The 15,631-nt window shown below is 33.6% G+C and overlaps 1 protein-coding gene and 1 pseudogene across 2 annotated transcripts; one reads left to right on the top strand and one right to left on the bottom strand.

Moving 5' to 3' along the window:
* Window positions 1-6,648: 6,648 nt before the first annotated feature.
* BDBG_16999 lies at window positions 6,649-6,737 on the top strand (annotated as a pseudogene). Its single transcript has one exon. The product of its transcript is annotated as a tRNA-OTHER (tRNA).
* Window positions 6,738-12,011: 5,274 nt separating this feature from the next.
* On the bottom strand, window positions 12,012-15,233 carry BDBG_04316 (uncharacterized protein). Its single transcript, XM_002625401.2, has 2 exons — window positions 12,709-15,233; window positions 12,012-12,606 (listed from the first exon to the last, which is right to left on the bottom strand). Exons 1-2 carry the CDS (start codon window positions 13,267-13,269, stop codon window positions 12,502-12,504), a joined length of 666 nt encoding a protein of 221 aa, XP_002625447.2. The 5' UTR covers window positions 13,270-15,233; the 3' UTR covers window positions 12,012-12,501.
* Window positions 15,234-15,631: the final 398 nt, after the last annotated feature.

The following is a 15,631-nucleotide window of genomic DNA, read 5'->3' as shown; positions in this document are numbered from 1 at the left end:
AGTATATCTTAATAAAGAATGAGTAATCAGACTTCTATAACACAAGCTACACACTCAGATACAATGAATCTAGATTTGAATATCATTACTAAAGTACTGAATCTCTCAAAAAAGAAATTCTCTGAGTGAAAATCTTGATATTATAAGTATTGAGCTTACTTTAACTATGAATGCCAGAATCATGATACAAAGAATTACACACAGTGTGTGTAGTTAAGAGAAACAAGAGAGTTAAACAACTAGCAGAATCAGTGAGCTTGAAGACACTCACTGATATTCTATGAAAAGTCTTCAAAGTGAAAGAGATATCTGTGTTAGATAACTCTCTGAATTCTGTAAATATCAAGAGAAAGCAGGCTTCTGAATGAGATGCAGATGAGAATTAAGTGAACACTTATCTCAATATCTTAAGACCTGAAATGTTACTGTATAAGAGACACTTGAGTAAGAATTGAGAGATGACTGTAAAAGTATTAGCAGACACAGAAGTGTCTATATAATATATTAGTAATTATATAATCTAAAGACTGAAAGAGATCTGCTGAGTGAAGAATTCCTGATACATAAGATTGTCTGATAACTGATATTTGATATCATCTGTAAGAGTAAGAGTTCTCTTACACTTCAGAGAATGATCTTGCTATATTTGAGTATGAGAGCTGCAGAATGTGAAATATAACCTTATTCTCAGACTCAATTGATTTTAAAGATTCAATTCACAGATTCAATAATGTATATATTATATATAATTGATCAATAGAAAGAAAACAGTTCATATAATTCTATCAACTGATATGAGAAGAACATTTCATATCTCTGATATAGAAGAATTAAATGTGCTTATATATTAATAAGTAAAGAGAATGATTCACAAGATCTCATCTGAAAGCATTCTGTATGTCATACAGAACTCAGAAGTGAAGAAAATCAAGATAAAAAATATACAGAAGAATAAGCATATGAAGAAGCTTCTGAAGAAGTATGAAAAGATCTTCTAAACAGATCTTTCATCAGAATTACTGCTGAAACAAGTATTCATATATAAGATTGATATGAGAGACATGAAACCAGTCAATCAGAATGCATACTCTCTGTCATAAATGCATCTCAAAGAACAGAAGCATCAGATTACAGACCTTCTAGAACATGATCTCATATAATTCTCATTAAGTGTGTGAGGCTTTTCAGTTCTATTCATGAAAAAGACAGGTGAGAAGTGATAGATGTGTATTAATTATCAAGCACTTAATAAGCTTATAATCAAGAATGAATATTCACTGCTATGAATTCAACAACAGTTGAATATAGTTGAAAACACTTAATATCTATTGAAGATTGATCTTCTCTCAGAATACTGATAGATCTGTATAGATGAACTATCAGTACTATGAATCACATTTAATATATAATGAGAGAAGTTTGAATTTCTGGCAATGTCATTCAGTCTGATAAATGTGTCTGTCATCTTTTAAATGATAATGAATACAATTCTTCATAAACAGAATGAAATCTCATATCTTATATATCTCAATGATATTCTAGTCTTTTCAAACTCATATAATAAATATCTGAAGTATCTTAATGAAGTGCTTATAACTCTGACAGAGTATAAGCTCTATATCAAATCAACAAAGTATATGTTTGAAATAGAAGAGTTGAAATTTATAGAATATATAGTGAGTGATGACTGTATACATCTCATCTCAGAGAAATTGAATGTCATTATAAATTGACTGTAGCTGAGAAATATATATTATATATAACAGTTTCTTGAGTTGATCTCATATTACTGCAGATTCATCAAGAATTTCATATAAATAGCTGTATCACTCTCAGATCTCTTAAGAGAAACAGATACTATCTTCAGAAGAAGAAGTTTCAGTTAATTATCTAAAATACTGTATATAAAGAGACTTTTCTCATACTGAGAGAACATGTAACAACATCTTCAGTGCTTATTTAATCAGATTATGATAAACCTTTCTATATTGAGACAGATGCATCTGAATAAGCTATCAGAGACACTCTTCTACAGATGAGTAAGAATAGCAAGCTGCATCTGATAATGTATAATGATAGAAAACTATCAGACACTGAGCTCAATTATTCAGTATATGAAAAGAAATTGCTAGCAATCAAGTACATGCTGATGTTATGAAATAAATATATTAATAACAGACATATAACAACAGTGATTATGAATTATGAAAGCCTCATCTATCTATAATTAATAATAAAACCTTTCAAATGCTTAGCACATTGAATCTCAGAGTTTCAAGTGTATAATCTTAATATTAAATACTGAAAGAAGTCAGACACTGTGATATCTGATGCAATCAGTCACAGATCTGATTTCATTAGTAAGAGTTCTATAAATCAGATATAAGAAAAGTTCACATTAAACATGCTGAGAGAATACAAGAAATCAGAATAAGTGAATATAATAATCTCTCACTTGAAGAATAGTAAGATGTCAGATGATAAGCATCTTATAAAAGTAATAGAAGAGATGCTTCTGAACTTCAAGCTGAGAAAATTGATAAATGATGTTATGCTTTATCACAATCTAGAATATGTGAAAGCTCTCTATCTAGAACATTTATTTAGATGTGACTTAGTAACTCACATGTACAAGGAATTCAGTCACTTAGAAAGCTCTGAACTCATGAGTGTACTTGAATCAAGAGTGTACTGATCAAGCATGACTGAGAACATTCAGATGTATACTCATGAGTGTCTGAATTATCAGATCATGAAAGAATCTAAGAAAGAATTAGAATATAAGAAAGTACAACATCAGATGAAATGTACAATACAACTGTTCAAATAATGAGAAGTGAATTTCATAGACATACTGCTATGAATATCAAATGAAAATCAATGAATAATCACTGCTATTGATTATGCTACTGACTGATCAGTTGTGAAAGCAGTTTCAGAGATAATAGAGAAGATAACAGTGAAGTTTCTATATAATGAGATCTATATCAACTATGAAATACTGTGTAAGATTCTAACTGATAATGATGTAAACCTTGTAGAAGAAGCAGTGAGGCATTTTATAAGCTAGTTATAGATAAGATATTATGAAACAATGTTATATTATCTGTGAATAAACAGAAAGATGAAATGCTTGAATGAAATCTTAAGCAACATACTGATAAAATATCTAGTGAATAAGCTGACATGATTATGAGATGAATATCTCAGTCAGACACTATTAGCCACACGAATTCAGCAGCATGCAGTCTTTAAGCATTTATTATTCTACCTGTTGTATGGATTGCATTCACACATTTCAGAGAATGCTTTGAAAAAAGTGAGAGAGAGAACAGCAGTTGCAGATGCATCAGTTGCAGGCACAGTAGAAATAATAGTTGCAGATGTAACAGTTGTGAATGCAGCAGTTGCAGACACAGAACTAAGATTGAAAGAGATCAGTTATGCACATGTAAAAGCTAATAAGTTACTTCTGAACTGAGCAATTCAATTGAAAAGAATATAAGACTCACTAGTTAAGAATAGACTGACCGTGTGACCGTGTCTGAGACCAGGACCAGATTTTTTGATAGTCCCATTACCAATTCGACTGATCCCATTACACGGTTTTAACATTAGATAGTAGTCCCATACTGTCCCAGTGAGACTTACTGTCTACTCTTGTCACATTTTCCAAATGGGACCATGATTTCCACTTCTCAATTTAAATTATTTTTATTGCTTTAAATGACTTTAAATCTCATTTGAGCATTACCAAAAAGCGTTACATTTTAAAAAATTAAAAATAGTCTAAAAAAAACCTTAAAATGTCTAAAAGTAGTAACTTTATGCCAAGAATGGGACTAAATGGGACTAAATGGGACCACTTTCTCATTTTTTTCAAGTCATGGTTCCATTTTAAGATCTGATATATAGTCACTTTACATGTTTTTTTAATAGCCAGTCCCAGCGGGATTCACGCCAAGAAATGTATGGAACCAGACCAAATGGGACCAAACGTGAAATTCATGGTCCCGGCGGCCAGTCTAGTTAAGAAATCAAGTCTCAAGATGAGAATATAAGTTCTTATACACAATGAGAGTTCTGAGAAGTTTCAACCTAGATAGTTTGAGTTATATAAAATACTCAAATCACATTCTCTGAGAATATATGCATTGAAAGAATCAGAGGAACAGATCTTATACAACTTAATAAATGATTCATATCTTATGAAAGTAAAGATATAAGACCTGAGTGAATTATAATCATTCACAGCATTATCATTAGTATTGAAAAAGAAGAGACTTACAATTGAAAAGTCTCACAAAGTAAGAGAAATCATAGACACTTATGAATCAGATGATCTCACTTATTCTGATCTTTTCATAATTATAAGAAAAGAATGAAAAGAAATGAAGAAATCAGATAAATATCACACTTCAATAAGTGATGAGACTGTAGTCAGTTGTACAATAACATGCTGCAGACAGTGAATGTAACACAGTAAAGAGCAGTCTCAGAGCAGCAGACTTATACATGAGTCAGATCACAGAAGAAAAAGAAATTCAGAGTTGAATTTAACTGTTTACATCAGTTTAATTACAGAGATAACAGAGAATGAAGCATCTGAAACATCTGCAGATATGTGAGACTAAGTCATCTCAATCTCTGAGAATGCTCAGAGATTGAGTGAGGTTAGTTTTAATAAGCTGTTCACTGTAGTAGTCTGAGCAGGTGAAGGAAGACAGTATAATGCATAAGACAGAATCACAAGAGATGAAAGCTGCTGAATCTAGTCACTAAATGCTGTACTATATAGAGATTGTGTAAGAGTAGTGACTAGCAGACAAAGAAAAAGCATAAGAAAAGAGAAGAGATAATGAATTGATCATCAACTATAAGAGTTAACTGTAAAAGACAAATGTAATTATACACATCTCATTCATTTTCATACATTACATATTTAATCTATTTTCAATATCACATCATCTGAAAAACATTAAAAACAAAGGAAATCTTAAAACTTGAGATCTGTAAGAGATTCAAGAGCTGTAAGCTGCTCTTGCAATAACACTACACATGTCTCTGATTCCTCTACTGCTCTGTGTATGACATTAATGTCATTGATCACAAGATTGACTGGAATGTCAATATAGAAATGTGTATATGTATGTGTAGAAAAATTGAGAAAGAGCACAGAACCTGCAGAGTCAGAAGTCAAGGCAGGAAGAGCAGAGACTGAAGAAATGAAAGAAGAAGAGAACACAGAATTAGATGAATAACAGCAGGAGTTATCTGAAGTTGAATGCTTATAATTCAGTGTACACACAACCTTCTCTGCAGAAGAGGAAGAGAAAGTGATGAGAGAAGCTTGAGAATAGAAGAGAGTAGTCTCAGCAGTGTGATTATCTTTGATTAGAATGATCTCTGGCATCAGAGCAACTAAGAATCATTATTAATATATAAAAACTGCAAAATCAGAGATGAGAATAGTTACTGAACAAATACCTGCTGATCTTAGAGTTGTATGTATAAATACAACACACATAAGACTTCTCAGAAAGAGAGAGACATGAGAGAATACAGGAAGCAGAATGCAGCATGTGAACAGCTCATTCTTATAATAACATTTCAGACAAGATATACAAGTCTCATACCTGCAGATGTAAAAGAGTACAACATTCATATTTCTGTTTCTAAAAACATAGATATTCTTCATCTGCATCATGAAGTCAGATGATAAATATTAGAGAATAGACTGATATAGATTAATTATTTTGAAGATATTTATTAGAGCAGATATACTCACAATATTAAATTTAATAATTGTAAAAAGTTTCTTGATATTCATGAATATTATAACTTTATATATAATAAAACTCATAATAATTTCTTCTAAGAATAAGATAATCAGTATCAGAAAGAAAAGATGAAAAAAGAAAAGACTTATAATCTTAATACTGTTGAGAAGAGAGATGATTCTCTGATATGAATAAATAATTATCTTATTATAAATATTTAAAATGAATGTAATAATCAGTGTCTGCAACTGAGCTTTAGATAGTTATGTTATACACAGTCTTTATACAATAAACTGTTTTAGAGATTGATAAGAAGAGGAGTAGTGTATATACTAAGAAATATGATTTATTAAGTCTATACAATATCTTCTTGAAATGAGAAGAGCTAATAATGAAAGCAGAGACAGCAGAAGCAGAGAGAGCAGAAGTAGCAGAAGTAAGAATTACAGGAACAGAGATAGCAGAAGCAGGAGAATCAGACACAGAGACAGGTGTAAGAGATTGAGAGAGAGCAGCAGAGAAAGAAACAGAGAAAGTAGAAAAGAATACAGAAGACTCAGTTATACATGACACAGACAATTTCTTTATTATTATGTTCTTCAAGTTTTTGATTAATAATTCAACATTGAGATGTTCACTATTATTAGCAGATATGAATCTGTTAATATATAAAGATTCTACACAAATTAAAACAAAATATCAGCATCTGCATTCATGTAAAACATGATCAGATACCTACTAGAAAAAGAAGATTGAAAGTGTATAAGAAGATGAATCAGATATATCATTCATAATAATATATTCTGATAATAGTTAGAAGAAAATAAGTTCTGATCACATTTCACAATGTGTTACACTTACTGCTAACGCCCCGGTGGCCGAATGGTTAATGCGGCCACCTGGTAGCGCCTTGGCGTGGGAAACCAAGGCGCGTGGGTTCGAAACCCGCAGGGGATACATTAAATCCGGAACTCAAGCACCTCAGGTTCCTAATAAATACAGAGGTGTACAAATCGCTTCAATGAATCGCTCTATGTTCCTGGGCTGGGAAGTTATTATCGCATGTATCTAATTGTCACTTCTTTGTATTTTCCTATGTTCTTGTTATCTTGGTGTGGTCTCAACACCTGTATTTCCTCCTGTATAACCAACACTTGACCTGTATTTAACATCACGCAAGAACTCATCATAAGCTCCGCTTGCATATAAGTATAATGAAAGAATAATAATAATAATAATAATAACTTACTGCTAACAAACTGCCTGATATGAGCACTATGAGAATACTTATTATGAAAATGAGAGATCATTGCCAGGAACATGTATAATGTGATAGATAAATAACAGATAGAAGATGTTTAATGAGAGAAGAGACAGAAATCTTGAATGAGATAATAATATTCAATAATGATAATAATGAAGAAGATAATTAAAGAATAGAAAAAGTTAGTGAATGAGTAATATAATATAGTGAAAGTTTCTTTGTAAGAGTGTACACAGAACACTAGCTGAATTAGAAATAGATTACATAATTGTAAACACTAGTGACATGCTAATCCGCATGAAGCTAGAGTATATATTATGATTATATAAGTGTGACTGAATCTGATGAGAAAGAATATAGTTCAGAAGAATGTATAATTGCTGAATGATAACATAGCTACTTCTGAACTTGCTTACAAATGTAAAGAAGTCATAGCAGCCATTAATTAATTTAGTGTATAGTATATAAGAAGTCAGTGTACATCTGTAATTATACACTGACTCAAGTAATCTTTGAATCACAAATCAATACTTAGTCTGTATTTAACATTACATAAGAACTCATCATAAGCTTTACTTGTATATAAGTATAATGAAAGAATAATAATAATAATAATAATAATAATAAAGCAGTGTTTCTGAACAAAATATTAAAATATTTAGTAATATTATCAGATGTATATATCACTGATTTATATATTTTCATTTATAAATGAAACTTCTGTTTTATATAATCTTTCAATTGATTATTAATATATTAATTCAAATTAGTTAATGAACTGATAATATCTTTATCTACACTTAGTTTCACAAGCATGTCTAATCTTTATAATAGATAGAGAGTGAGATCAGAAGTATTAAACTATACAGAAGTATTTAAATATTTCTTTAGTATTTACATTATAGTTATATCTGATTCAGTCAGTGTTGAAATTATCTGTACAGAGATTTCTTATTAAGATAATTATTGAATTTCTTTATATTAATATTATTAAGTTGCATATATATTAGCTATTTATTATTATTGTAATTTTAACATTACTTAAAGTCACTGTAACACTATGTCTATTCTTATATTTAAGAGTTCTCTTATATTATTGATAGACATAGCTATATTATTTATTAAATATATAATATCTGCATTTGAGAGTTTTTCAGATGAAGTATACTTATATAAATATTTTATATATCTAAAATATTAGAACTCTCAGATCTTTCACTGATATTCTCTTTATAAGATCTTATTACAGAGTCAGAGTAGACTCGCTGCTGAGATCATGAATTTCATATTTAATCTCATTTAATCTAATTTCATACATAGACTGACTGTTAAGATTATGAATTTCATATTTGATTTCATTTGATCTGATTTCATACATTTCTTGGCATGAATCCCGCTAAGACTAGTCATTAAAAAAACATGTTAAGTAACTATATATCAGATCTTAAAATGAAACTATTACTTGAAAAAAATAAGAAAGTAGTTTTATTTGATTTCATTTAATTTCATTCTTGATATAAAGTTACTTTTTTAGACATTTTAAGGTTTTTTTCTAGACTATTTTTAATTTTTTAAAAAGTAGCACTTTTTGATAACACTTAAATAAGATTTAAAGTCATTTAAAGTAATAAAAATAATTTAAATTGAGAAGTGGAAATCATGATCTCATTTGAAAAATATAATAAGAGTAGACAGTAAGTCTCACTGAGACAGTATGAGACTACTATCTAATGTTAAAACCATGTAATGAGATCAGTTGAATTGATAATAAGACTATTAAAAAATCTGATTCTGGTCTCAGACACGGTCACACGGTCAGTCTACTTATACATTTCTTGATATGAATCCCGCTGAGACTAGTTATTAAAAAAACATGTAAAGTGACTATATATCAGATCTCAAAATGAGACTATGACTTAGAAAAAATAAGAAAGTGATTCTATTTGATCTCATTTACTTTCATTCTTAGCATAAAGTTACTATTTTTAGACATTTTAAGGTTTTTTTTAGACTATTTTTAATTTTTTAAAAAGTAATACTTTTTGATAACACTTAAATGAGATTTAAAGTCATTTAAAGCAATAAAAATAATTTAAATTGAGAAGTGAAAATCATGATCTCATTTGAAAAATGTGATAAGAGTAGATAGTAAGTTTTACTGAAACAGTATGAGACTACTATTTAATGTTAAAACTGTGTAATAAGATCAGTCAAATTAATAATAAGACTATTAAAAATTCTGATTCTGATCTCAGACATAGTTACATAGTCAGTCTAAGTCAGAGTGACTGATAAGTAAGCTTCTATCTGAGAACTCAGTGTCTGCTTAACTAATTATTCATTTCTATATTTCTTATATATTATTATATGTTTAAATATCTTCTTAATAAGTAATTATTTGTAATGAGAAGATAATGAATATTTTTCAAGTGTAAGAGATCTACACTGAATAGATCAGTATTAAGATATGAATCTTATAAAATAAAAGTAAAAAACATTAGAGAAGGAAAAAAGAGAAAGTACAGAAATCAGTGATTAAAGTGAATATTTATACATATATAAGATAAAGCTTCAGAGAGAGAGAATAGAAACTCTTTATTAAAGCTTTCAGACTGAGAATTAATTGATAATTAAGAATTGAAGCTTTTAGCAGAAATCTATGAAGTGTAATAAAATAGTCTATATAATTAATTGAGCGTAGCTCACCACACTTATCTTTTTATAAAATAAGAAAATATACATGCTAAAGTTATAAGAATGAATAAACAGATGAAAGATAAAGAAATATAAAATAAAGAGTGTATATAGATGAAAGAGAATAAGAAAATTGAGAGTAATAAAAAGACTGTTAAGTAAGCAGAAGTAAGATTGAAGATGAAAATCTTCTGTCAGAAGATTAAAAGTGATGTGAGTGAATAATCTGTAAGTATATAATGTAATCAGTTATCTCTCTCTTTTTCTTCTGTTTCTTTTCTCTTTTTTTTCTGTTTCTCTTCTCTTTTTTTTCTTATCTTTTCTTGACCATTCTCATTATTATATGATAAAATTAAATTTTCATTGAAATATAGAGAAATTGTAGCAATGAGCTCAAAGAAAGTGTTCAGAACATCAGATGTGAGAGAAGCAATCAGTCAGATGACTCAGATCAATAAACTTGACAAAGGTGACACAAGAAAGGTGTTGAAAAGATTATTCCGGTTGTTAAGTCAGGCAAAGTGTAATGCTCTTCTTGATGTGAGCGACAAGAAAAAGGCAGAAGAGGAGACAAACGAAATAGAATCTCTATGACATCCGCTTGGGCTTCTATCGCCTTGTTGTCCCAACCCTTTATCCCCTTCATATTCATTGTTTTCATTGTTCTATTGCCTCATTCTTCCAACCCCTTCTTTTACCCGCTCACTTCTTTTCCCCGCCCACATGAATGATATTAACCCACATCTGAAAAAGGCCTAGCGCTAGCTCTCTCATTCCTTATTAGGTTTAGCGCCCGCGGCATTTAGTCGTTTCTATCACTTTCTTTCAACCTCATTTTTCATCCTGCCACCTCATTTTCATTCCCCGCGACCGCCTCTTTTCAGACAGGGGGACTGTGGCGTCCACCCTTGCTACTTCTCAGGGCTTCCGCTTCTTTCTTCTTCTGCTCCATTCTTATTCCCCTATCTGAAAGCACATTCACTCATGCTACTTCTCAGAGCTTCCACTTCTTCCTTCTTCTGCTAAGTCAACCATGATAAACAGACAAGCATGTACTTATATATATATATAGAGGCACCCGCCCATCTCCATCTTAGAAGAAAGAGACAAGAGTTACCATTTTACACGTACTATACACGGTTGGCGTACGCTGCAATTGGCGTACGCTGCAAATGTAATCTCATATAATATCATATATATTTTATCAAATTGTAAGATGGTTGATTTCTTTTATTAAGAGTTAGACTAGCTATGTTATTATATTCTATATAAGATTATATATAGGTCAAGTAATTGAACTGAGTAATGTCACTTAAACAGCTACTATTATATAAATATATGATTTGCTCTTCAGTCTGTACTAGACTGGCTGCTGAAACTATGAATTTCAAGTTTGATCTCATTTAATCTGATCTCATATATTTCTTGATGTGAATTCCACTGAGACTAGTTATTAAAAAAACATGCAAAGTGACTATATATCAGATCTTAAAATGAAATCATGACTTGAAAAAAATAAGAAAGTGATTTCATTTAATCTCATTTAGTCTCATTCTTGATATAAAGTTACTATTTTTAGACATTTTAAGGTTTCTTTTAGATTATTTTTAATTTTTTAAAAAGTAATGCTTTTTAATAATACTTAAATGAGATTTAAAGTTATTTAAAGTAATAAAAATAATTTAAATTGAGAAGTAGAAATCATGATCTCATTTGAAAAATGTGATAAGAGTAGACAGTAAGTCTTACTGAAACAGTATGAAACTACTATCTAATGTTAAAACTGTGTAATGGGATCAGTTGAATTGGTAATGAAACTATCAAAAAATCTGGTCCTGGTCTCAGACACGGTCACACGGTCAGTCTAGTCTGTACAGCTCTGATTAATCTGGTGATGATGATGATAGAGATGATAGAGAGTGAAAGAGAGTGGTAGAAGAAGAGAGTGATAGAGATGGTAGAGGTTAGCGGTGCTAGAGAGGGTAGACAGTGAAAGAGGTGATAGAGGTGGTAAGAGGGAGGTAGAAGTAGAGAGTGAAAGTGATAGAGAGAGCTGCAGGGCAGTAGAGGCAGTGATGATGATAGAGGGATTAGAGAGTGGAAGTGATAGAGAGCTCCACAAGCAGCAAAGTGAGTGTAAGCAAGCATTTGATGTTTGTTGTTATGATGATCTATCTCTCTATTTCAACTATTCTACAGATAATAGTTGTACGTGTTACAGGATTGTGCTTTGCTTAACTCTGCACTAATCAGAGAGCTGTATTACTGCGTAGTGTCAAGACCCTCAAAAAGGAAATTCTCCACCTTTAATGACCAGGGTTTTCATCATATATTTTGCTTCAAATATAAAACCTATTAACTCCAGTCGTATGATGCAATACAGACTTTTTCTTTTTTCTTTCCTGTAAACACCCCAATAATGTAGACTAACTACATGTACAATCCCAATATTTTAACCAATGGTCCAGCAAAATGAACAATCCTGAGACGTCAAAACAGTACGAACACAATATGCACACGCATAACTAACCCTGCACTTCCGATTGTTCGCCCGAAAATTGTAATTCCACCCACCCCCAATTTAACGACGCCAAAATGTAAGTCATCTTAATTTCCATACCCATGCCATCCTGGCTAATGAAGGCTACATACTGCCAGTTAAGAAGAAAAAAGAAAAAAAGAATATATAAAAGTAAATAAAATGTAGCGTGTACGAAGCAGGAGAAGGAACCCAGCCCGACGTTAGTAGAGTAGTAGTCTTTTTTAAGAACGACGACGACGACGAAATAGGCTAGGAAATGACCAACTTGGGCCATTCAACAGTCCCATGTACGCAGGGTCATTCTTGAAATCCTCATCGCGGAATTTCTACCAATGCCCGCAGGAGAGAGCGCAGTTAGTAAAACTTCAAATACCCTAAATAAAAATAAATAAAAATAAAAATCGGGGGAGGGAGGGCATCAATCATACCATCCCCGGCCACCTCCTAAAATCCCCACTATCCTCCGTCATCATATTCCACCCTTCCTCATAGTCATACGTGTTGCCCTCCGGATCCGTCGAGCCCGGTGGGTAAAACGCAACCCCATCCAGCGGCCTGGCATGCCAGATGCAGTCCGCGATCTTGCCCGGCGGGGTGGCCTTCAGCGCCTCCTCGTTGGACGACTTGAGGGCATCGATAGGGTTGTAGCTGTGGCAGGATCTGTTTCTGTAGGGGCTGGCGGCGTCGTAGGGGCCTTCGTGGTGGTAGTGGAAGGGGGTGATGTTGTCAAGGTAGTCGATGACGTCGGGGGGCACGTAGGTGCTGTTGTGGCGGGGGCGGGAGCGGTGGGTGTGTTTGGCGTTGGGGAGGGGGAGGGGGTTGGAGTGGGAGTGGGTGGGTTTGGGGGGTCTTCGGGGTGTGGTTTTTGCGTCTGAAGGGAGGGAGGGGATTGGTTGTGTCGGTGCTACGGAGGAGTATGGCGGTGGAGGAGGGGACCTCGTCGGAGCAGTTGGAGGTGGCATGGTTGTTGGATGTGCTTGTGAATGCATGGAACACTTTATGGAGAGAAACAAACAAGAATAAATTAAAAGAAATGTTTGTGGGAATTTGATGGCAAGATATTATATTTGACTTGGGTAGTAGTAGTAGTAATTGAAGTCACCGGCGATGTGTAGGTAAACATGTAGAATTTATGAATTTATGGCTGTTGAAGAGTGGAACAGGAGAAAGGTACATGCACAGTACAAAGCTGATTGCTATATTTATTCAAAGTGATAGAAACCAAATTAGGCACAGCCCCTGGGCAAGACATGGTGCTGATATATGAGTATATATATATAGAATATGAGAAGTTTATCTGAGATAGCCATAGCCGCATCACTGTGATATCATATTTGCTTTTTCAAATCTAAGTTTATTAACTAACTACTAGTCTAGACAGATAATCCAAAAGATTAAGAATTTAAGCTGCAATGCTGTTATTATTCTCATTCTTAAGCACTCTGAGGTTTAGGCTAGCTGACATCTGCATATATGAGATCTCTGATTGATTCAGAAATTAGCAAAATTTGATAGAAGTCTAAAGAAGTTTACTTGCTCATAGTAATCCAAAAATATCAATAGAGGCTGAGCATGCGGAGGTAACATGGTACAGCTCCCTAATACGCTCGGCGACCAGCTTGGCTCTCTCCCAGCTATTTGCAACACTTTACTCTAAGCGATAGACGGACTGACAATACAGGCATGGCATCTCGACTAAGCGCGTGGGGAAACACTCTGCGGCAAAAGCCTTCATCATCGAGAAAAACTCCGAACGTTTCGTATTCTACTCTACCGTTTGGGATCTATCTGGAGGAGGAGACTTTGCCTTAATATAAGCCTGTGCAGTTCCTCACAGTCAAAATTGGAGACATATTCGAGGCCAGATACCAGGTCTCAGGAAAGATTGGTAATGCCCCTAGCAACCGCTCCTCTAATAATCAAAATGCTCAGAGAAAATAAATATACACTATTGAAGGTATCCACGTCGCTGCCCACATACCCAACAAGCAACCGATCGCGAGTTAAAGATCTATGAGCATCTGAGAAAGGCAATTCTTCGCATCCTGGTCAATCACTCAGCCGTGAGCTTTACAATTCATTTGATATTCAAGGTCCTGCTGGCAAGCACCGCTGTTGGTGCTACAACCAATGCTCATGACACTCCTTGAGATGATGAGACTGAATCCGAGGCCGCTTGACCTACCCCTCCTCAAAATGACTGTCAAGTGACTACTATTGGCCCTTGACTTTTTGCACACTGAAGCTGAGATAATCTATACTGGTATTCAGCCCTGCCACTATATCGCGCGAACAACTCGTTTCTGACTCGAACTACCTTTAAAAACTGACAATTTGATGCTCATCCGGAGGATAACAGCATGCTAGCGGATTTAGCAGAGACAGAGGCCGAAAATCCAATCCTCGGAAGAAGATCCATGAGTCACATATCATCTACCAGAGTAGAAGATTCCGTCGCCCGGCTGGAGAGGTAAAAGTTATGCGCTCCCTATACTGTGTGACTTTGGCGAGGCACGAATTTGGAGAAAGACAGGAGTTCGGCCCATTCATCCAACCACATATTTATAGAGCACCGGAGATAATATTTCAGATGCCGTGGGGGAGTTCTGTCGATATTTAGAACCTAGCGGGTTTGGCAAGTAACTATAGCGCTTCCTTCTGTAGCCGCCATGGAGGTCCTTTGCTGATCACTCGGTAGATTTGGGACCTCTTTGAAGGGGGGCATTTGTTTGACGATAAATTTGGCACGAAGGGAGGCTATGACCCGATCAAACATTTGGCGCTCATGGTTGAGTTGATGTACCCACCACCACAAGAATTTGTCACACGGTGGTAAGTATCTTGTGTCTAACGTGTGGAAGGTGTAAAGCTTGCTTGATTGAAAAGGTTGCTGGCTAGGTTGTGGGAAGTGATATGGTGGAAGGATTAGTAAGCCAGATCATGTGACCTGACATAACGCGTAACTATGCAAGGAACCTGAAGATGCAGCCATTCCATTGGTCTCGCTGGAGAGCTTGGAGAGGCGACTGTCTGGGCAAGAGAAAGCATCGTTTATCCAAGTGTATGAGGTCAATGCTTAAATGGCTACTAGAGGAACGCAAGATAGCGAGGTAGCTACTCGAGAATGCATCTTGCATATATATATATATATATATCTACTCTGTAATGTAATCAACCACCTAACGCTCGTTTCCACCTAACGCTCGCCTTTGTAAATCAATTACAATCAACTTCAAATATTCATATCTCAATGAATATTTATTTAAAACTATTCTAAAAAACAGAACAATAATTCATAGATATATATTATATTATATTAAATTTCTATGAGAAAATAACATATAATTATTA

The sequence above is a fragment of the Blastomyces gilchristii genome, assembly GCF_000003855.2.
Source record: "Blastomyces gilchristii SLH14081 genomic scaffold supercont1.7, whole genome shotgun sequence".
Classification (NCBI taxonomy): Eukaryota; Fungi; Ascomycota; class Eurotiomycetes; order Onygenales; family Ajellomycetaceae; genus Blastomyces; species Blastomyces gilchristii.
The sequence above is the reverse complement of the archived record's forward strand: the minus strand, read 5'-3'. Positions and strand labels throughout refer to the sequence as shown.